Source organism: Podarcis cretensis, assembly GCF_951804945.1.
Source record: "Podarcis cretensis genome assembly, chromosome: 14".
Lineage (NCBI taxonomy): Eukaryota > Metazoa > Chordata > Lepidosauria > Squamata > Lacertidae > Podarcis > Podarcis cretensis.
The window spans coordinates 4,332,261-4,350,318 of record NC_137183.1 but is presented as its reverse complement, the minus strand read 5'-3'; the positions used below and the strand labels follow the sequence as shown (position 1 = coordinate 4,350,318).

The window sequence follows — 18,058 nt, the reverse complement described above, 5'->3', positions numbered from 1 at the left end:
CCCACTCAACATATAATAGACAAACACCATGTAGCAACACAGGGACATGGGTGGTGCTGTGGGTTAAACCACAGAGCCTAGGACTTGCCAATCAGAAGGCCGGCGGTTCAAATCCCCGCCACGGGGTGAGCTCCGTCCTGCTCCTGCCAACCTAGCAGTTCGAAAGCACGTCAAAGTACAAGTAGATAAATAGGTACCGCTCTGGTGGGAAGGTAAACAGTGTTTCCGTGCGCTGCTCTGGCTCGCCAGAAGCGGCTTAGTCATGCTGGCCACATGACCTGGAAGCTGGACGCCGGCTCCCTCGGCCTATAGAGCAAGATGAGTGCCACAACCCCAGAGTCGGCCCCGACTGGACCTAATGGTCTGGGGTCCCTTTACCTTTACGTAACAACACAGCAGAGACACAATATTCAGTTTTGTAAGTGCAGAGGACAAGAGACAGGCACCCTCTGCACACACCCTCACCCGGCAACACTGCGCTCTGTCCAAACTCTGTGTGGCAAGACCACATGTTGGCCTATTCACATGCCAACAGCATAGCGGCAGAATCAGAAGTGGAAGGTCCCTTCATCGTAGTCACAGCCTTGTAAGATTAATCAATAATCTTGCAGTTATACAATAATAATAATTAGGAATGCATTATATCCATCAATGCAGATCTTCATGTGTTGCCTTTCAAGTAACAACTTGAGGAACATTCTCTTGAAACAGAAGCACCTCTTGCATTTTCAGTGTTCTTGAATGCTTAGCTTTGGCACATGTAGAGCAACTCCTCCTTGGTGTTTTTCTCATGTGCCATCTGCAGAATGACCCCAGGAGCCGATCCTCTGTGACTGATGGACTGACTGGCTCCAATCAGCACAAAGGGTGAGAAGACTTCTTTGCAGCAGCTAAAAAGCTGATTGGATGGCTCTAGGACACTGGCAATAATGACTCTGGCCCACTACACAGCATCTGCATGTGGGACCAGGAAGCAGGGTGTATGTGTTGAAGGGCGTATGTGTTGAAGGGTGTGTCTTCCATGAAGCCATTTGCAAAGAGACATACCTACGCTCCCTGTGCCCTTGGCAAGGTGATGTTGGCCGCCCAGAGCAGTGGAGGAGCAGCCTGGGGAGTGCATGGCGGGCAGGCAGGTTCCTAGCCACTGCAAGTCAGAGGGGGGAGGTGCAATTTTTGCCCCCAGCCCAGGCCTGCACCCTTGGTGAAAGCCAGCCACCCCAGCCCTATGGCAAACCCCTGGATATTGGTACATAGGGCTGTCCACTGTTTTGTTTATCGCAGACTTGAGCTGGGCCTGTGGGTTGGCGCAGTGTTTCAAAACACCTGAAAGCACTGAATAGGTAAAGGAGATGGCTGAGAAGCAGGTGGCCTCCAAAGGCTGTAGTGGGTGCTGGGAAGTCCCACCTTTTCTCACCAAGTGTTGTTCCTTCTCACCCATTTTGGAGCTGAGCCTTGATGCTGAAAACAAGGCCTGAGTGGCCTAAGCTGACCACTTGCTGTTGACATCTTTTCACAGTATCATCCATGAGCTTTGCCCAAGTCCCTGTCCAGAGTCTAAAAGTCTCCACAGGGGAGATGATACAAGAAGCTGAAGGAAAGGGGGTAATGGGGGGGGGGGAGAAAACCCCGGTTCACTCTTCCTATGCCCCAACTGCCTCCCTCTGCTGGAGGAAAGAGCTGTGTATGCCGCATGGCCCCCCTTGCACCCCCTAGACTAGGCACCTACCCTCACAGAATTGTAGGGTTGCAGGACACCTCAGGGGCACCTAGCCCAAGCCCTGCAATGCTGGAATCTCAAGTACTGTAGATCATATATGACACAGAAATCCAGCCTGGAGGACCGTCACCAGTGCTGAAGCAAGTTTCAAGGGCCAACCCACTTGGCTTCCTTATTCCTGCAGAAGAAGTCATGAAGCTGAACTGGGGCCCGTGGCAGCGCCCAGGACTGTGGGAGGGGGGCGGGGGTCATACACATTCAGTGCAAACGTGCATTGAATGTCAGGGAAATATCAGGGCTCTTTCTCGCCCCCCCCCCCGATTTTGTGTGTATGTTAAATAGCTTTGGTTGTCACCCTGTGTGACACACGAGTAAGCCAAAACGCTGATGACGACCCTAAGCCCATTTCCCCGAAAGTAACCTCCGTTGACTGGCCTTCCAGCTGGGGTTCTGCGCAGCTCAATCAGAAGAAGGTTAACGTTTAAAAAAATGTTTTAGGAATTTTTTTTAAAGCGTCTAAAACAATCATGATAAAGAACTGCTGCGAGAAATCGCCTTCCCTTCCATTGCAAGGAGTCTGGAAACACGCGCAGACGCCCCCTCGCAGGCGGCCCCAAACTGCCAACTCTTCCCCGGGGGGAGTCTCGTCCGGATCCCCGGGAGAAAGTGGCCCCGAAGTCCGCGGCGCTTGGTGCCGAGGAGCCCGCCGGGGAGCCGGCTCAGGGGCGCCTTCCCTCCCCCGCGGATCGGGCCCCAGCAGGAGCAGGAGGCGGCGGCGGGCGGGCGGGCGGGCGGGCGGGCAGGCTGGAGCAGCGTCCGCCCCGCCGGTCCCCCTGCCCCACCTCCAGCGGCAGCCGGGGCGGCGCGCGTGGGCGGGGGGGCCGGGCCGGTCACATGGCGCCTCAGCTGGGCCGAGGCGCGCCGGAGGAGGCGGAGGCTGCTGCTGCTGCTGCTGCTGCTGCGAAGAGGGCCGGTCGGTCGGGGCTGCTGGCAGGCGCTGCTGACGAGGCGGACGCTGCCCCGCGAGCGCGCAGGAGGCGCCCGGCGAGCCCCGAGAGCGCCGCCGCCGCCGCCGCCGCCGCCAAATGCTGTGCTTGGTGATCGCCGCGATGAAAGGTGAGCCGCGCGGCGGCGCCCGATCCGCCCGGGCTGCGGCGCTGCTTTCTCGGGCTCCGCGGGACCCGCTCTCGGCAGCCCAGCCGCTTTCCGAGCGCGATCCGGGGGCGGGGGGGGGGGCGTGAGGGGGGCGATCCGGGGCGCCAGGACGGGGCGGGCGAGAGGCAACTCCGGCTCCGCCAATCCGAAAGGGCTCGTTTGCGTTACGTAAAGTAACCGCTCGGCATCTACCTCCCGAAGTTGCCCCCCTCGTCCCGTGTCGCCCCTTGGCTCGGGGTGCAAGCCTCTTGGCGGAAACGTCGGAAGGGGCCTCTGGCCCTCCTGAGCTGACCTCGGGGCAGGTGCCCCGTCCTGGAGAGGGCCGGTCTGCCCTTGGCAGTGAGTCGGCTTGATTTTTTGTGTCTTCGTGGGCCACTAGCCCAGTTGTGGTCTGAAGTCTGCAGAGTGCTGGACTTTACATGCCACATGCCCCCCCCCCCAACTTTCCAGACATAGACTCTGCAGGATAAGGTAGAAGGACCTGTAACTTATTTATCCTACAAAGTTTGAAGTCTTTAAAACGTGTTTGTTCTTTTAGATGTGATCATTGCCTATTGTTAAATATTGAGGGGAATGCATAGCTTCAAAAACATTCTCCTCGCCCAGAACAGACAGAATATTGAATTGAGGGGAAACTTTGGAGCACATATTATTTCTGTGGGGCGGTGATGGAGAGGGACACCAGAGGCATGTGCCCAACTGCAGAGTAACAAGTTCTCCTTGCAGCCCTACATGTTTGCGGTTACCTTCCATTTCCCTCATATTTTACTTTCTCACAATGAGGTTGGGTTTGGATTTGAAAATGACTGATAGGACCCAGAACTGGCCAAATGATCCATTTTGCGGTGCAGCAATCCTGTGGATGTTTACTTGGATATAAATCTCACTGTTTTCAGTGGGGCTTATTCCCAGGAAACAGGGCATAGGACTACAGCCCTCAGTGGACCAGCGGATGTTGCAGAAAGTGGGTAAGCTTTGGGGTTGCAAGGAGGAACTCTTTGTCGCCTGAAAATGATAGCAGGAAACTGAACTGGGTCTGAACAAAAGTGTTTGAGGATAACTACCCTAAGCCGGGGAAAGGAGATGTTAGGCTAAGGAGAATTGTCACCGACAGCTGTGAGCAAAACCCTTTGCATGCCGGTCAAAAAGACCATTAATCCAAAATGCCGTCTTCTGTGCTGTTTGGTAATAGTCAGGCATAATCCGCACAAACCCCGTGTTCTCCACAGTGTCCCTTCCCCAGCTATAAAGCTTATCAGTTGTTGTCAATTGCTGTGTTGATTTTGTTTCCAGTGTGAGAGAGTCTTTACACTTATTATATTTTATTGTTCTGAATTCAGCTCAGCCAAGACATCTGTCAAAGGTCAGCCTTTGTGGCTCTGCAGGATCTCTTGTTATTCAAAGGCAAGAAGGCAATTTATGCTCTCCCCACAAACTTAAATGGGAAGAGATTACTTTCAACCCCTCCTCTGTAGCACAGGTTCAGCATAACATTGACTAAAGTTGCACAGGGGACATGGATCAGGCTGTGTTACTCATGTCTGGTCTCTAAAATGTGATTTATCCCATTTGGCAGGACTTCTACAAAGTCTCTGGAATTCTGCTATGAAAAGCCAGCACAGGCAAAAATAGTCGGTTTTTAGAATCATATCCATTTTTAAAAGAGAAGCTAAAAGGAAGAACTGGATTGACCTTCCTTGATTGGATCATGGAAAATCAGAGGTTTTTAAAATCCCAGTCAGTGTCTGTCCTCAGTTGCCTTGGTTTCAAGAAAACCAGCGGAAGGCTTGCATTTTTGTCTGTGTGAGAAAGAAATGCAAAACTTTTTGTGGAATGTTTTCAATTAGCTCTTCTGCAGTATAACAAAGTGATTTTGCAATTTCGCATAGTTAAAAAATAACTAAATTGAAATAATGTGACCATCTTGATAGTGAATTCTGTAGAAACACCATATACCTTATTATCAAGTAACACAATTTTCATGGTGTTGTTTCTCTGAAAAGAATACACAGTCTGGATTTCTCTTTCTGACTAGGGCACTTAATGATGGGGCTGTGGTGTGTTTTTTCATGATGATTCTTCTGAAAACAGATTGGTATATTTGTTGCTTTTTTATGAAGCAAAGTACTAAATGAACACTGTTAACGTTCCATTAAAGTCTAGTTTGGCCTATACATTTTTTGTCTTTGGGTGTAGGAGAAGTTTGATCAGCCGAAAGAGAGGCACTGCAGACATTATTAGAACCTTGGATCTGGTTTCCTGGAAAGGGTGGAATCAAGATGCAAACCAGTATAAATATGGCACAGAGTAGTTATTTTAAGTCTTATTTTGTTGCATAAGTTTAAGAAGTGTATCTCAATGTGTATCCTGCTTGTATCCCAGAGCAAATGCAACAAGAAATTACAAAACAAATTGATAGTCTCTTTTTAGCAGTGCAGCCCAAACTTCTGCATGTCTACCTGGGTGTAAAACCTATTGAGTTCAGTAGGACTTACTCCTAGGCAAGTCCATCTGGTAGCAAGCCCCACTAAACACAACATGCCTAGGATTTGTCATTAGACAAGCTCTTACACAATTCTAATTTATAAATTAAGGTCAATAATGTTTTTTTAAAGATCTCCTGGTATTAAGTGCTGGTTATTAAGTCACTTAACATACATTGGATTGAAGCTTCTTGTGCTAACCTATTTTATTTATTTATTTATTTATAACTGGAAACACTTCCTAAAATACGTCCCAATCCCAAGCAGGCAGACTTGGAATCAGACCCTACTGAATTAGTAGGGAATGACTTCCTCGGAAGCTGCATTTAGGACTGCAGCCTTAGTGCAGCCAGGGTGGCTCAGTAATGGAATCTTGCAGAAAACTCTGAGCTTTGAGCTATTTAAGCAACATGGAGTGCAAAGCTGAGCCCATCGTGCACCCTGCCACAGTGAGGTTGCAGATTTCGGGTGCCCTTTAGGGAGACAGAAAGAGAGTAACATAAGTCTGAGCAATGATCCATGATCCGATGGGAAGTAACTTTGAATGGGAATGAAATGAATGGGAAATGCACTAGGGCGGTGATTTTCAACCAGTGTGCCAGGGCACTCTGGAGTGCCTTGAATGCTGGTCCAGGATGCCGTGGGCAATGCTGGCCTCTGTCACACTTTCCTTCCTTCCTTCCCTCTGATGCCCTCTTGGATCCCTGCCTCCCAAAGACTTCCACAGCTGTTTGCTGCAGCAGCCCTGGCTACAAGTTCCCCAGGTTAATGGTGGCTCTGGGGCTGGCCAGGGAGTGCTGATTGCCAGGAGGCGTCTCAGAGACCAGGGGTGGCTGCTGCAGCTACCTGGAGGACTCTCGAGAGGAGGCTGAGGGAATACTCCACAAGGGAAGGTGTTTGAAAAAGGGTGAGAGGCTGCCAGCTTGGCAGGCAAGGGGTGACATAACTGGGCTCCTGAGATCCACAGGGGTGCCGCAGAAAGAATGCAGTTGGTTAAGGAAGCCGTGAAAACCTCTGCACTAGGGCATCACTTGTGCATGTATCCCCTATGTTTCAATTGGCTTGTTCACCTCCATCAGCTCCTGTATTAATGCATGGGAAATATATTGGGCCAGGCTTGCTTGATAAAATGGAAACAATGAGAGAGGACTGGGTTTTAATGGAGTGCCTATGGATGGGGTGAGGAGAAAGATGCTGGTGCCAGTGGCATGACTTGTCAAGGTCCCTGCAAAAGCTTTTTGCGGGATGTAGTCTTTGATACGCTACTTTTGCCTGGGCTCGCTAAGTGCATTTAGGTGCAGATCTTTCCGCCTGCCATGCCATGATCGGGGACAACTGATCTCTTGCAATTACTGTGAATGTCAGTGTTGAGTTATCTTCAGTTTTGACTTGTGACACTTTTACTATCTGGCATTTCATTTCATTTCATTTCATTTCATTTCAAATGCTGTAGTTGAAATGTATGCTAGAGTGAAGCTTGGCTACATTTGCTTTTGCCTTCTTAGGTCTCCCTGGCAAATGGGTTTGTGAAAATTATGATCCCCCCACCTTTCCTGCTCTTCCTAAAACCCCATACCTCTTGTGTTGCACTGACCTCTGGCTGCCGGGAAAGAATGGATTCTCTGTGGTTTGCTCCAACAGAATCAGACCAGAAGCAATGGGGAAAGCCACTTTAAAAATGGTAAACTGAAATACATCGGCGGGAGATGCAGAAATATGTTTAGGTGGTTATGATGTTTTATTTATTCTTGATGCCGAGTTTTGAGGAGATGTAATTATTTATGACTGCTCTGAAGATGAAGGAGAACAAAAGTGAAATATACAAATTTCTGTGTCTTAAAATAATAGGGAGGCAGAAACCCGTTAACTCTCTTCCTTCAAACAAATGAGCTTCCTAACCAAAGATGGTTTGTGAGCTGGTAGCCTTATAAAAGGTACCCCTGCCCGTACGGGCCAGTCTTGACAGACTCTGGGGTTGTGCGCCCATCTCACTTAAGAGGCCAGGGGCCAGCGCTGTCCGGAGACACTTCTGGGTCACGTGGCCAGCGTGACATCGCTGCTCTGGCGAGCCAGAGTCGCACACGGAAACGCCGCTTACCTTCCCGCTGGTAAGCGGTCCCTATTTATCTACTTGCACCCGGAGGTGCTTTCGAACTGCTAGGTTGGCAGGCGCTGGGACCGAGCAGCAGGAGCGCACCCCGCCGCAGGGATTCGAACCGCCGACCTTTCGATCAGCAAGTCCTAGGCGCTGAGGCTTTAACCCACAGCGCCACCTGCGTGCCTTATATCAGATACCTTTTTCTTGCTTCATAAAGCACGAACAGGACCATTGTGTACAAGGGAAGGAAGTCCTTCTTCATGCATGTGGAACTTGCTCCCCCAGGAGGCAGTGTGGCCACCAGCTTGGATGGCTTTAAAAGAGGATTAGATAAATTCACAGAGACAAAGGCTATCTATCGATGGCCAGTAGCTAGGATGGCTCTGACATTCAGAATACCAGTGGCAGGAAGTCGCAGAAGGAGGGAATGCGCTCGTGCTCAAATCCTGCTTATGGGCTTCCCATGGGGGCATCTGATCCAGCAACCTCTTCTTTTATGTTCTTATGTGGGGAATAGTGGCAGCAATAAAAGGGCCCATTGATGGGTTCAGGGCCTGCTCAGATGCTAGACTCAAGGTGATCACGGCCAATTTCTGAGGAAGCACTCCTGGGCAACCAGCTACCTTAGTTTGTCCCCCAGCTCTCCTCAGTCAACTCCCCTGAAGACCTGTTGAGGTTTTATAATTATTCAGTCAGAGATCGTGTGAGGATTATGTGAAACTAGGTGTTGTTAATAATAGAACCACCCCAAGATCTACAGATGAAGGGCGGTACACAAATAATACTAATACTAATAATAGACCCTGGTGATGATAGCAATAATATAAAATGTTTGCATAGCCCTTTAGCAGGTTCTAAGTCCTTCAAGCTACATTAATAATCCTTAACTGCAGAGGATTTGCCAGAGAGAGGCTTACCTAAGGCCACCTGGAGACAATGTATATGAAGCACTATGACATAATGCTTATGCAAATACTGAGTGGTGGTGTCACTGAGCAGCAAGACAAGATGTTGTCATGGAGGTGTGCCCAAAAGTAACAACAGGCTGCTCTGCTATCCAGGTTCCTTGTAGTTTTATTTCATTCAGCACATATCTGTACTGATTTCAGAGGATTAGTCAAAGAGGGTTGTGTTGTTGTTGTTGTTTTACTTTTGGTTGGGGGCCTGTTAGTGTTTTGGGTACCAAAATTGCAGGGATACCCATGCAGTTATCCATCCTGTGATAACAGCATGCAATCTTTTTCGTTTCCATCTTCTCCTCCTCAGAGGTCTTTGGCAGCAATCGTAAGCATACAAGCATCCCCCGACTTACTCGTTTTCTACTCATGCGCAACTATGTATATGCACGGCACCAGGAAATAAATAAATAAATCGATTCATCTCTGTGCAATTCCACATGTATAGCTGAAGCTGCCTTGTGCTTTGTTAGATCATTGGTCCATCTAATCCAGAAGGCCTGGAGTCTCACTGAGGAATTCTTTTCCCAGCCGTGCTATTAAAGATTTACCGTATTTTTCGCCCTATAGGACGCACTTTTTCCCCTCCAGAAATGAAGGGGAAATGTGTGTGCGTCCTATGGGGCAAATGCAGGCTTTCGCTGAGGCCTGGAGAGTGAGAGAGGCCCCTCTTGCTCTCCAGGCTTCAGGAAGCTATCCGCAAGCCTTGGAAGCCCCCGTGCCTGGGGGGGAAATAATTTTTTTTCCTTTATTTACCCCCCCCCAAAAAAAAACTAGGTGCACCCTATGGGCCGGTGTGCCCTATAGGGCGAAAAATACGGTAAGTGTGGACCTTTACTGTGTGGACTGCTCTCACGCTTATCATGAGGCCTCTGGAGTTCAGCTTCTCAAAGGTTACAAATGTAAGAAGAGCCAAGCTGGGTCAAACTACAGATCTATGTAGTCTAGTCCAGAGCTTCCTGTTTTTATTGTTATTATTATTTATTAAATTTGTATACCACCCTATACTCACAGGTCTCAGGGTAGTTTCAACATAAAATCACAATATAAAAACACAAAATACATAATTAAAACAAAACAACCCAATACCCCCAATAAATGCCCACAAGGAGTTAGCAAACAGGACATGAGAGATGTAGCCCTCCCCTGCTGTTGTTATCCAGCAACTGGTATTAAGAGCTGCATTTTCCCGATCCTGAAGGTAGCAAACAGGCATCATAGCTAGTAGCCAGTACTAGCCTTATCCTCATGCATTTGCCCAATTTTCTTTTAAAGCTATTTAAATTGGTGAGCATCACAACAGCTTGTGATAAGGGTCTTTGCTTTCTGTCTGAGAAACTTTTGGCAGGACAGAGCCAGTGATTTTGATGCCTTCAACACCTTCAGGCAGAGGCTAGAAAGTCATGTATCAGACGCTGTCTGTCTCTGGATTTCCTGCATTGAGCAGGGGATCAAGGCCCAATCTGACTTTATGATTCTGTGCCTTGGACCAAAACTCAGTGCAAATGCACCCTGATGTGGGGCACAGACCCCTGGGAACTCCTGTGCCATAAGTTCCCTTGCAGTGAAATGTGAAACTGTATAAGACTATGCCAGTGTTGTCTTGGCAGTTCTAGCTATGCATGTGGAACCACAAAGGAATCTGCTGGTGGGCTTTCAAATCCATTTTGGATTCACCACAGTTTAGTGTTACATCTGAACTATAAACCGTGGCTAATCTGAACTGTGTTGAAGCAAGCCACCTTCATAATGCATGGATAGAAGTGGTCATGTTTCAAACAAAGCATTGGTTAATATCAACCACAGTTTACCAAATTCACCAACATGAAAAAGTGTGGCTGAAAAGAAGTGGAAGATCACATTTCAGTAGGGGTTTTGTGCCAGAGGTCTTCCCAGTGGTCTGATCTACCCCTCATTCTGACCCAGCCCTTGGTGATCTCCAAGGAGTTTCAGCTCTTGAGTGATCTCCATGTCTGTGGACACTGATCCGTTGCCTGTGAAGAACTCGCAGCAAAAGAGAGCATGTTCTGCTGTGTGAGTTCACTGCTGTGCTTGGCAGTTTCATGACTTGAAAATGTTAAGCCTGTTTTAACTTGTGCAACACTGAGAGAGGGGGGAAATATCCCCAAAACACGTTGGTGTAGGCACTCCACCCACAGAGGCTTGACTGACGTCAATGAAAACTCTTGAGTGTGCGTAATGTGGCAGGATCAGGCCCTTGGCTGAGGGGTGTGTGTATGTTGTTTTTCATGGCACATTAATGAACACACCTGTCTGGAAATACCTGCAGTTCAGAGGCATGTTAGGTAATGGCAGCACCCAGGCTGTTCTTGTGGTTTTTTGGGAAGCAGGTGGGATTACCTCGTGAAATGGGAGATGTAAGGAATGTTCTCTGACGCTGTGCACGTTCTGTCCTGCACCTTCCAAGGCGTCATACTTTTCTGCTACTGAGGATAACCCCACCCACTGGACAAATCAAACAGTCAATCTGGGAGACAGCCCTGCAAGGAACACTGAACCAACAGGGCACAGTTTCGTCCTTGCTCCTGGGTGTAGGATCAGGATACGAGTCAATGGACTGTGTGCTATTTTTCCATTAAGAAATATTTAGAACGTAAGGCATGCTTGCTGGATCAGACCAATGCCCATCTAGTCCAGCATCCTGTTCTCACAGTGGCAAACCAGATGCCTGGGAGAAGCCCACAGGCAGCGCCCAAGAGCCCTCTCCTCTCTTGTCACTTCCAGCAACTGGTGTTCAGAAGCTTTACTGCCTCCAACTGTGGAGGCCAAACACAGTCTTTGTGGCTAATAGCCATTGATAGCCTTATCCTTCATGAAGTTGTCTAGCCATCTTTTAAAGCCATCCAAGTTGGTAGTCATCACTGCGTCCTGTTTAACTGTGTGCTCTGTGAAGAAGTCCTTTCTTTTATCTGTCCTGCAGTTTCCAACATTCAGCTTCATTGGAGGCCCACAAATTCAGGATGTACGCAAGAGAGCAGGGGAAATGGAGAGTGCCCTTGTGTAACTTGCAGACCGCCTTTTGATTTGCACCAGGGTCTTGGCACTCAAGCAGTGGCCAGAGAGGTGACATCTTGAAAGGACAGGTCTTGAGATGGTATGATTTGGGGCACATAGCTGTGTACACTGCAATTCCTTGTTCAAACTATAAATCCAGTTCTGAGTTGAGTAAGGAAGTGGGATCAGCTGCATCCTTGTGGTACTTCACTGTCAAGACCAGTCTGGGTCACACTAAGGCATGGCACCTTCAGGAGTCCCTCCCTGCCAACTCTTCAAAGCCTCATTCAACCCCACCTTTCCCAGTCTCCGTATCAACAATTTGTTAGAACAATATATGGTAAATATAGCATTATCTTTCTGGTAAAAAAAGAAAAATTGGATTCTGACTGTTCCTTTCCTGGCAGAGCCTGGAGAGAAACGCACATTATTTTTTTGTGCCCAGCTATAATTGTCCAAGAGACTTCTAGAAATGGTTGGCTAAATTATGATAAAATCTGCCAATCTGGATGATTTAAAAGGTTCTCTTCATTTCCTCCTTTTGCTCTACTTTGGCAGTCAGAGCATAACTTTAAAGCATTCACCTTTTTGGTACGGTATTTATCTCCCAACTACAATTAGCAATTGCAGCTCAGTGGCGTAGCGTGGGTTGTCAGCACCCGGGGCAAGGCAAGTAATTTGCGCCCCCTAACCCGTGGATTTGCGCCCCCTAACCCGTGGATTTGCCCTAACCCCAGATGTTGCGCCCGGTGCGGCCGGCCCCCCCTGCACCCCCACGCTACGCCACTGTTGCAGCTGATAACTCGAAATGATCAAGTGAGCAGCCCACTCTCTCCTTTCAGGATGTGCCTTTTTGCTTGAAGATTTATAGCTGAGGAATGTGTTGTGCAAATGGTTCTGCAGCTGTCTCAGAGACCTCCTCTGCTGCCGCCTTGAAGCTCTTCTCGCCTCTCAGGCCTGTTGTGGTCGATGAAAGATTCTTGATTCTCAAAAGTCTTTCGTTGTTCTCAGTCTGAGCCTTACGAACTAGAAACCAAGACTTTTGAGTTCACACTTTCTCTTCTAATGCTTTGGAGTGCCTGCCCATGGTGTGTGGCTTTAACCTAAACTAAGAGCCCCTACATGCGAGGCTTAACTTGCCAATCTAAGCCCTGCCCCTGGAAGGTGTGCACCAGTTTGCAACATGGAGACCAACTCATTCCCACGCCAGTAGAGGCTGGCAAGATGGGGCAGTTTTTTTGGCCATGGCTTATGGGTGCAAATGTACACTTAATCATGGTTAATGGAAGCCATGCTTTGTGAAACCCAGAAACCATGGATTTGTGTTGTGATTTGTGACCAGTGTTTGCCTTTAGTCTATGTGAACATAGCTATGAAAACAAAGCATAGCTGAATCATATACCTGCACAGGGCTGGTGCATAAAGGCTTGTCAGTACTGTAGTGATCAGAACTGCCTTGCACCACCGCCCTTCCTGTCCTCTGCCTATGCAGGTCTTCTTCCTGCAGGTAAGGCAGGTAGTGTGACTGAAAATGCACAGGACATGGGGATTTTATAGTATTGAGCATATCAAGCGAGGCAGACCTCTCGTGAGCAGGCGGCTTCCCGCTGATCAGTCTTCCCACCAGGCTGGAAGATGCTTAGATGTTCTTCTGAACAGAGATTTCCCGAAGGTGGCCCAATTCTTGATTTTCCATCTCCAGGAATATCTTGGAGCTCCAGGCAACTGCAAACCACATGGTCCAGACGGAGGTCTGCATTCTAGCCAGGCAAAATCATCTCTTAGCAGAGCAGGGACTCCCTTGTCTCACTCTAGGACAGCCTTCTGCAACCTGGTGCCCTCCAGTCCTCTTCTAAGGTGAGGCTGATGAGAGCTGTTCTCCAAAACCACAGGACAGTTCAGGGAAGGCTGGCCCAGTATAAATTCAGTTTATGCTGCGGTATGGAAGGGAACAAACAGCTGCTTGAGTTGTTTCTGCTCTGTGTTGCCACTGGACTGGGAACTTCTGTAACCTTTCCTATGTTTAGTATGTATTTATGGGGTCTGTTACCTGGTGTTTATTGTCCAAAAATAAGTTTTATGTTTATTTATTTAAAACATTTTTTACCATGCTCTTAGGCTGAAAAGACTCCCAGAGCAGCTTGCAAAGATCAGTAGCAAAGCAGCAAGTTGTTCCTGTACTTTGTTGTGTGCAACAGTTGCCTTTTGCTGCTCTGCAAATCTGTAAGCTCATTTTCTATTTGGAAAAAAAACCTTCTGTATTATTTTCCCTGAGTTTTTGAAAGCAGCTACCTGAGCATGCAGACATGCACACAAACAGATTGTTTACTTAGGAAAAAGTGTGAGTGTTTGTGTTAGAAGCTTCATGAAAGCCAGTACTTGGGAAATCTGAATGAAAAGTACATCGTCCTTTTACATTCAGAAATGTCTATCTGAATCATTTTAGGACTTGACTGCAAGTCATGCTGCTTAAGTGGAGCTTAGCAGTGGAGCAGTCAGTGGGAATTCCAGCTCTCCTCTGTCCTCATCCTGGACATTGATCCTGCCAACTATTTTTATTTTAGTCATTTCAGGATATATCTTCAGTCAGCTCACCCACACTGTCTAAGCACCAGAGCTGCAGCAGCAAACAAGGAGTGAAGATTGCTTGGAAACTCATCACTTTTGTACCCAAATTTTATGCCTGTGCTGCTTTTGTTTTATGGCTGAAAGTTATTGCACTTGGGACTAGTTTATATAATCAAGGCGGATGAAGTGAATTTCTCCAAAGGCCACCTGCGAAGGGTTGACTTCAGGTTCCATTATATTCCGACTGGTCTCCCTGAGAATAGGGTCTGGGTCTTTACTGTGGAGCTGTGTGGAATGTCCTTCATGGACTCTGCCCTTGGATGTGTCCCTCCTTAGGTCCCAGGTGCCTGTCTATTAAAACTTCTCTTTTGCAGTTTTTGTGGGGGAGCTAATTCTTACACCTGGTTTGCTCCTTCTTGATGCTGTTCCTGTAGATCTTTTTTTTTTTTTTGCTTGTTATTTGGAATGTGTTTCATTGAAAGCTGCCTTGAAATCCTTCTCTTCTTTAAATCCAATGTAAATCCAATAAAAGAAGTATCTAAGCTTTTCCTTGATTTTACCACTTGAACCTGCTAGTGGCTGTTGCTTGTTTGCATACTTCCCTTAAAGGCCAGGGTGGGGGCACTCCATGCACATAGAAAAGTGGCATACTAAGGGAGACACGTATGCTGAACTTTCTTCCTAATACAGTACTTTTCTATCTGCACAGAGTTCCCTATTCAAGAAAGAGTCATTCAAACATAGCTTTAGGTGCATAGCCCACGACTAGCTTTGCTGCTTGAGTTTGGGGATGGTGTAAACTGGCCCTCAGAGCCATTTGGGCCCCCTTTTAAAGTTCATGTCTGCTTGGCTGTCACAACAGAGTGCTCTTAAGCAAATCTGCATGGACACAGCTGGGGTCTGCAAAGAATCTGCTGTATTAGACAGGAGGGGACTTGGAAGACTGGCTGCATTGTCATCTTGCTAGTAGTAATCAAGCCACATAAAGTTTGACATCAAAGAGAGCAAAGCACACTTCTTGGCAGGCAAATACATCAAAGCATCAGCACAGGACAAAGAATTGTGGAGGAAGGCAGCTGAGTTTCACCAGCTGGGTCTCTGCGGGTGAGAACAGAAACCTTAAAAAAAAAAAGTTGGAAAATGGGCCCCTTTTTCTCAGCTTATGACAAAAGGGAAAGACGCATTTAAAGAAAGGGATTCTGAAGCTATTCTCGAGGCTTTGTGTGAAAGCCAACAACAAACCTGAGCACAGAGAGAGAGAAATTGAGTCATTTTTGGTACCCTTCGTAAAGTCTCTAAACTACATCCTTCTGCCTTGGCTCTGCAGCTTTCAGAGTCTGGCTGTCCTTATTTCCCTGTCCTAAGTTCCCTTGGTGTCCAGGGCTTAAGTTTTAGCTGGGGCTTCACTCTGGAGCTGAAACATCTGTGGAATCATTCATGTCCAGAGCAATAAGAGAGCAATACTCTCTTGTTGTGTATTCATAACCTGCCCACCTCTGATGGAGGGTCAGTGACTTCCAGGCCAGGTAGGTTTCTGCTCCAGCATCCTTTCTTTAAGAAGTGAAGGTCTGTTGGGAATTTGCTTACATTTTCCAACATTCTCTCAAGTGCTGGCACAAATGTCCCCTGCTTGGCCTTTCCACCTGTAGCATGTTTGGACAGGAACTCCCAGTTCAAAAGGCAAGAGAGCGGAGACCTTGAATCCGGCACAGCTGTTGCTGTGGCGTGAAGGGCGAGGGATTACATGTGTGGAAGGGGCCCATCCTTCGAAGAATGACATCCACCAGGAATACATTCACTAATGAAACACGGGGCCTTCTCTGCGGTGGCCCTCAGATTGTGGAATTCTCTCTACACAGAGGTGTGCGTGGCTACAGTGCTACAGGTTTTTTTTTTAAATTCAGTACCTTTTTCTAACAGATTTGGCCCAATAAAGGAGAGCCCTGATCCTGATGCTATATTTTATAGTGGCTTTGGTTTTTTTTTGGTTTTTTTATAGTGGCTTTGATGTGCTTCTGGGGGGCCGTGGTTTAAATCCTTAATTATAGTGCCGTTCTTAGTTTTGTTGCTGTTGATATTGGATGTTGTATTGTGAGCTGCCTTGGGTGTGGCATGCTGCAAAAGGTGGCATATAGGGGAATAACGGCAGTTTGATTCACTCGTTAGGAGTGCCAGACGAGGACCTGGGAGACCACCAGGGTTTGAATCCCACTCAGCTGTGAATTTCACTAGGTGACTTTGGGCCAGTCACTTGCACTCAGCCCAACCTCCCTCGCAGCATTGTTCTGAGAATAAAATGAAGTGAGGAGAACCATGTTGGAGGAAAGGTGGGATATTAATTTTGTAGTAGTAGCAGCAGTAGTAAACATGACTGTGAGAGCCAGCTCTGCCACAACTGCTGGAGAGTCCCTAGGTTAGCTGGGGCTGGGAGGCAGCAGCCAGGGAGCCCCAGAGAATTAGTCCAGCACCAACAAGTTGATCATATGGAGGGAATCCAGTAGATATTGGCAGCTGTAGCATGGAATGTCATCTGGGGCCACCTGATTTCCAGGACCACATGGGAGATCATCTTAGCATCCTGGCTTGAAGTTCTCTCCTCCAGCCAGTGGTATGAAGAGCAGGGTAAATTTGTCTGACTTTCAGGGCTTCTTGGGTGAAACAATTCAGACTTGACAGATTCCAAATGCCCTTTGCGAGATGCAGCCCCAGTTGTCTGCCCTTGGTGCAGCTGGCGAGGAGGCTATCCCAGAATAAGTCTACACGTTAGACTTGGTTTGTTGGCCCAATTCCGGGTTAGAGAATTTTTTTTAAAAATGTTAAAAATCTCTCTGGAGATCTCAGACGGCTGCTGAATGTCCATGTGGAAGTTTTGTAAAAAAAATAAAAATGCATGCACAAAAATCCCTGAGGCCTTTCCCCCCCCCCAAAAAAAGCTGCTGTTTGCATGCTTTCTTAGTTACTGTTCCAGCCAATATTATGCGAGACTCAGCCCAAATATGTCTGGCTCCTAAACTACCAAAGCCCACACTGGCTGCCTTTTTTTTGCAGAATGGAAACTCAGGCATCTGTGTTTCTTTTTCTTTTTTTGCTGATTCAGTCTTCCTAATGCATGGTGTGGGTGTGGAAAGAGAGAGAAAAATATAGATTTCCTGTTCTGATATTTAAATTAATAGACAAGTGTCTGAACTTTAAAGAACCAGCCTCTGCAACTTGTGAATGGAACCTGCCAGCAGCTTAAGAGCAACCCTGCTCCCATTTATGTATTGTTGTTTCCCAGGAAGGTAGCAAAACCACAACCCGGCTGCTGGGGGCTGCACCCAGCTTGGCATCCCACCAAGTTGCACAGGCCTCCTCAGTTCCGTACCTGTCAGCAAACTTCCTGCTCACGCACCTGAGCCATGGGCAAATCTTCCCCCTCAGATGAGGGACTGACAGTAATGGGAGCTGTCTTCTCAGTGCAAATCACAGTGTTGGAGGAGTGGCTTTCATCAAAATTGCAACAAGTGATTGCACTCCCCACTCCTAGCACTGGCTGCAACCCAGCTAAGTATCACATGCACACATGCCAGCAGATGCCATTTCTTTCTTTCTTTACTTTTTAAAGTATGAAGGCACATTTAACATCAGGTCTTGTTTGGACCATGGCTGAGAGGGTGTGGGTTGGCCAAAGTGTCAAAAGTGAGATGGTTTCTGAATCCCAGCCCAGCCTCTTAGCCGTGGTGCTGCAGTGGTTTTGGGTTTTGGGGATTTATGCAACAGTGACTTTCTGTAACCGCCTTGTACTTGAGACCCAGGTGGAGGAACACATGCCATGGGCGGGGCTATTGTGCCACCCATCTACTAAGCAAAGCTCAAGAGCACGGAGCTGCCTGGCCTTGTGGGCAGATGTTGATTGCATGTTTATGCCTTCCAGAGTTGAGTCTCACGTGCAGCTGCATGTGGTGGTGGTTGCATCAGCACACTCCGTGGTGGACAGTGGAGTTGTGTGAAGTGTCTTTTGTGCAGACACTGATGTGCTAATTTCCACTGTGGGGTGATATCTTGAAACTGTTGTCAGGCATGATCC

General features: G+C 47.8%; 1 protein-coding gene across 4 annotated transcripts in view; it reads left to right on the top strand.

Annotated features, from left to right (window-relative positions):
- Positions 1 to 18,058, top strand: part of RORA (RAR related orphan receptor A) — a 384,947-nt gene that overhangs the window by 290,338 nt on the left and 76,551 nt on the right. The window contains exon 1 of one of the 4 annotated variants that reach the window (XM_079953335.1): positions 2,693 to 2,833. The exons of the other annotated variants lie outside the window; for them this stretch is intronic. Within the exon in view, the coding sequence (XP_079809461.1) occupies positions 2,803 to 2,833 (31 nt within the window). The 5' untranslated portion in view covers positions 2,693 to 2,802. Of the gene's footprint in view, positions 1 to 2,692; positions 2,834 to 18,058 lie in introns of those variants that run through there. 4 annotated transcript variants of the gene reach the window in all.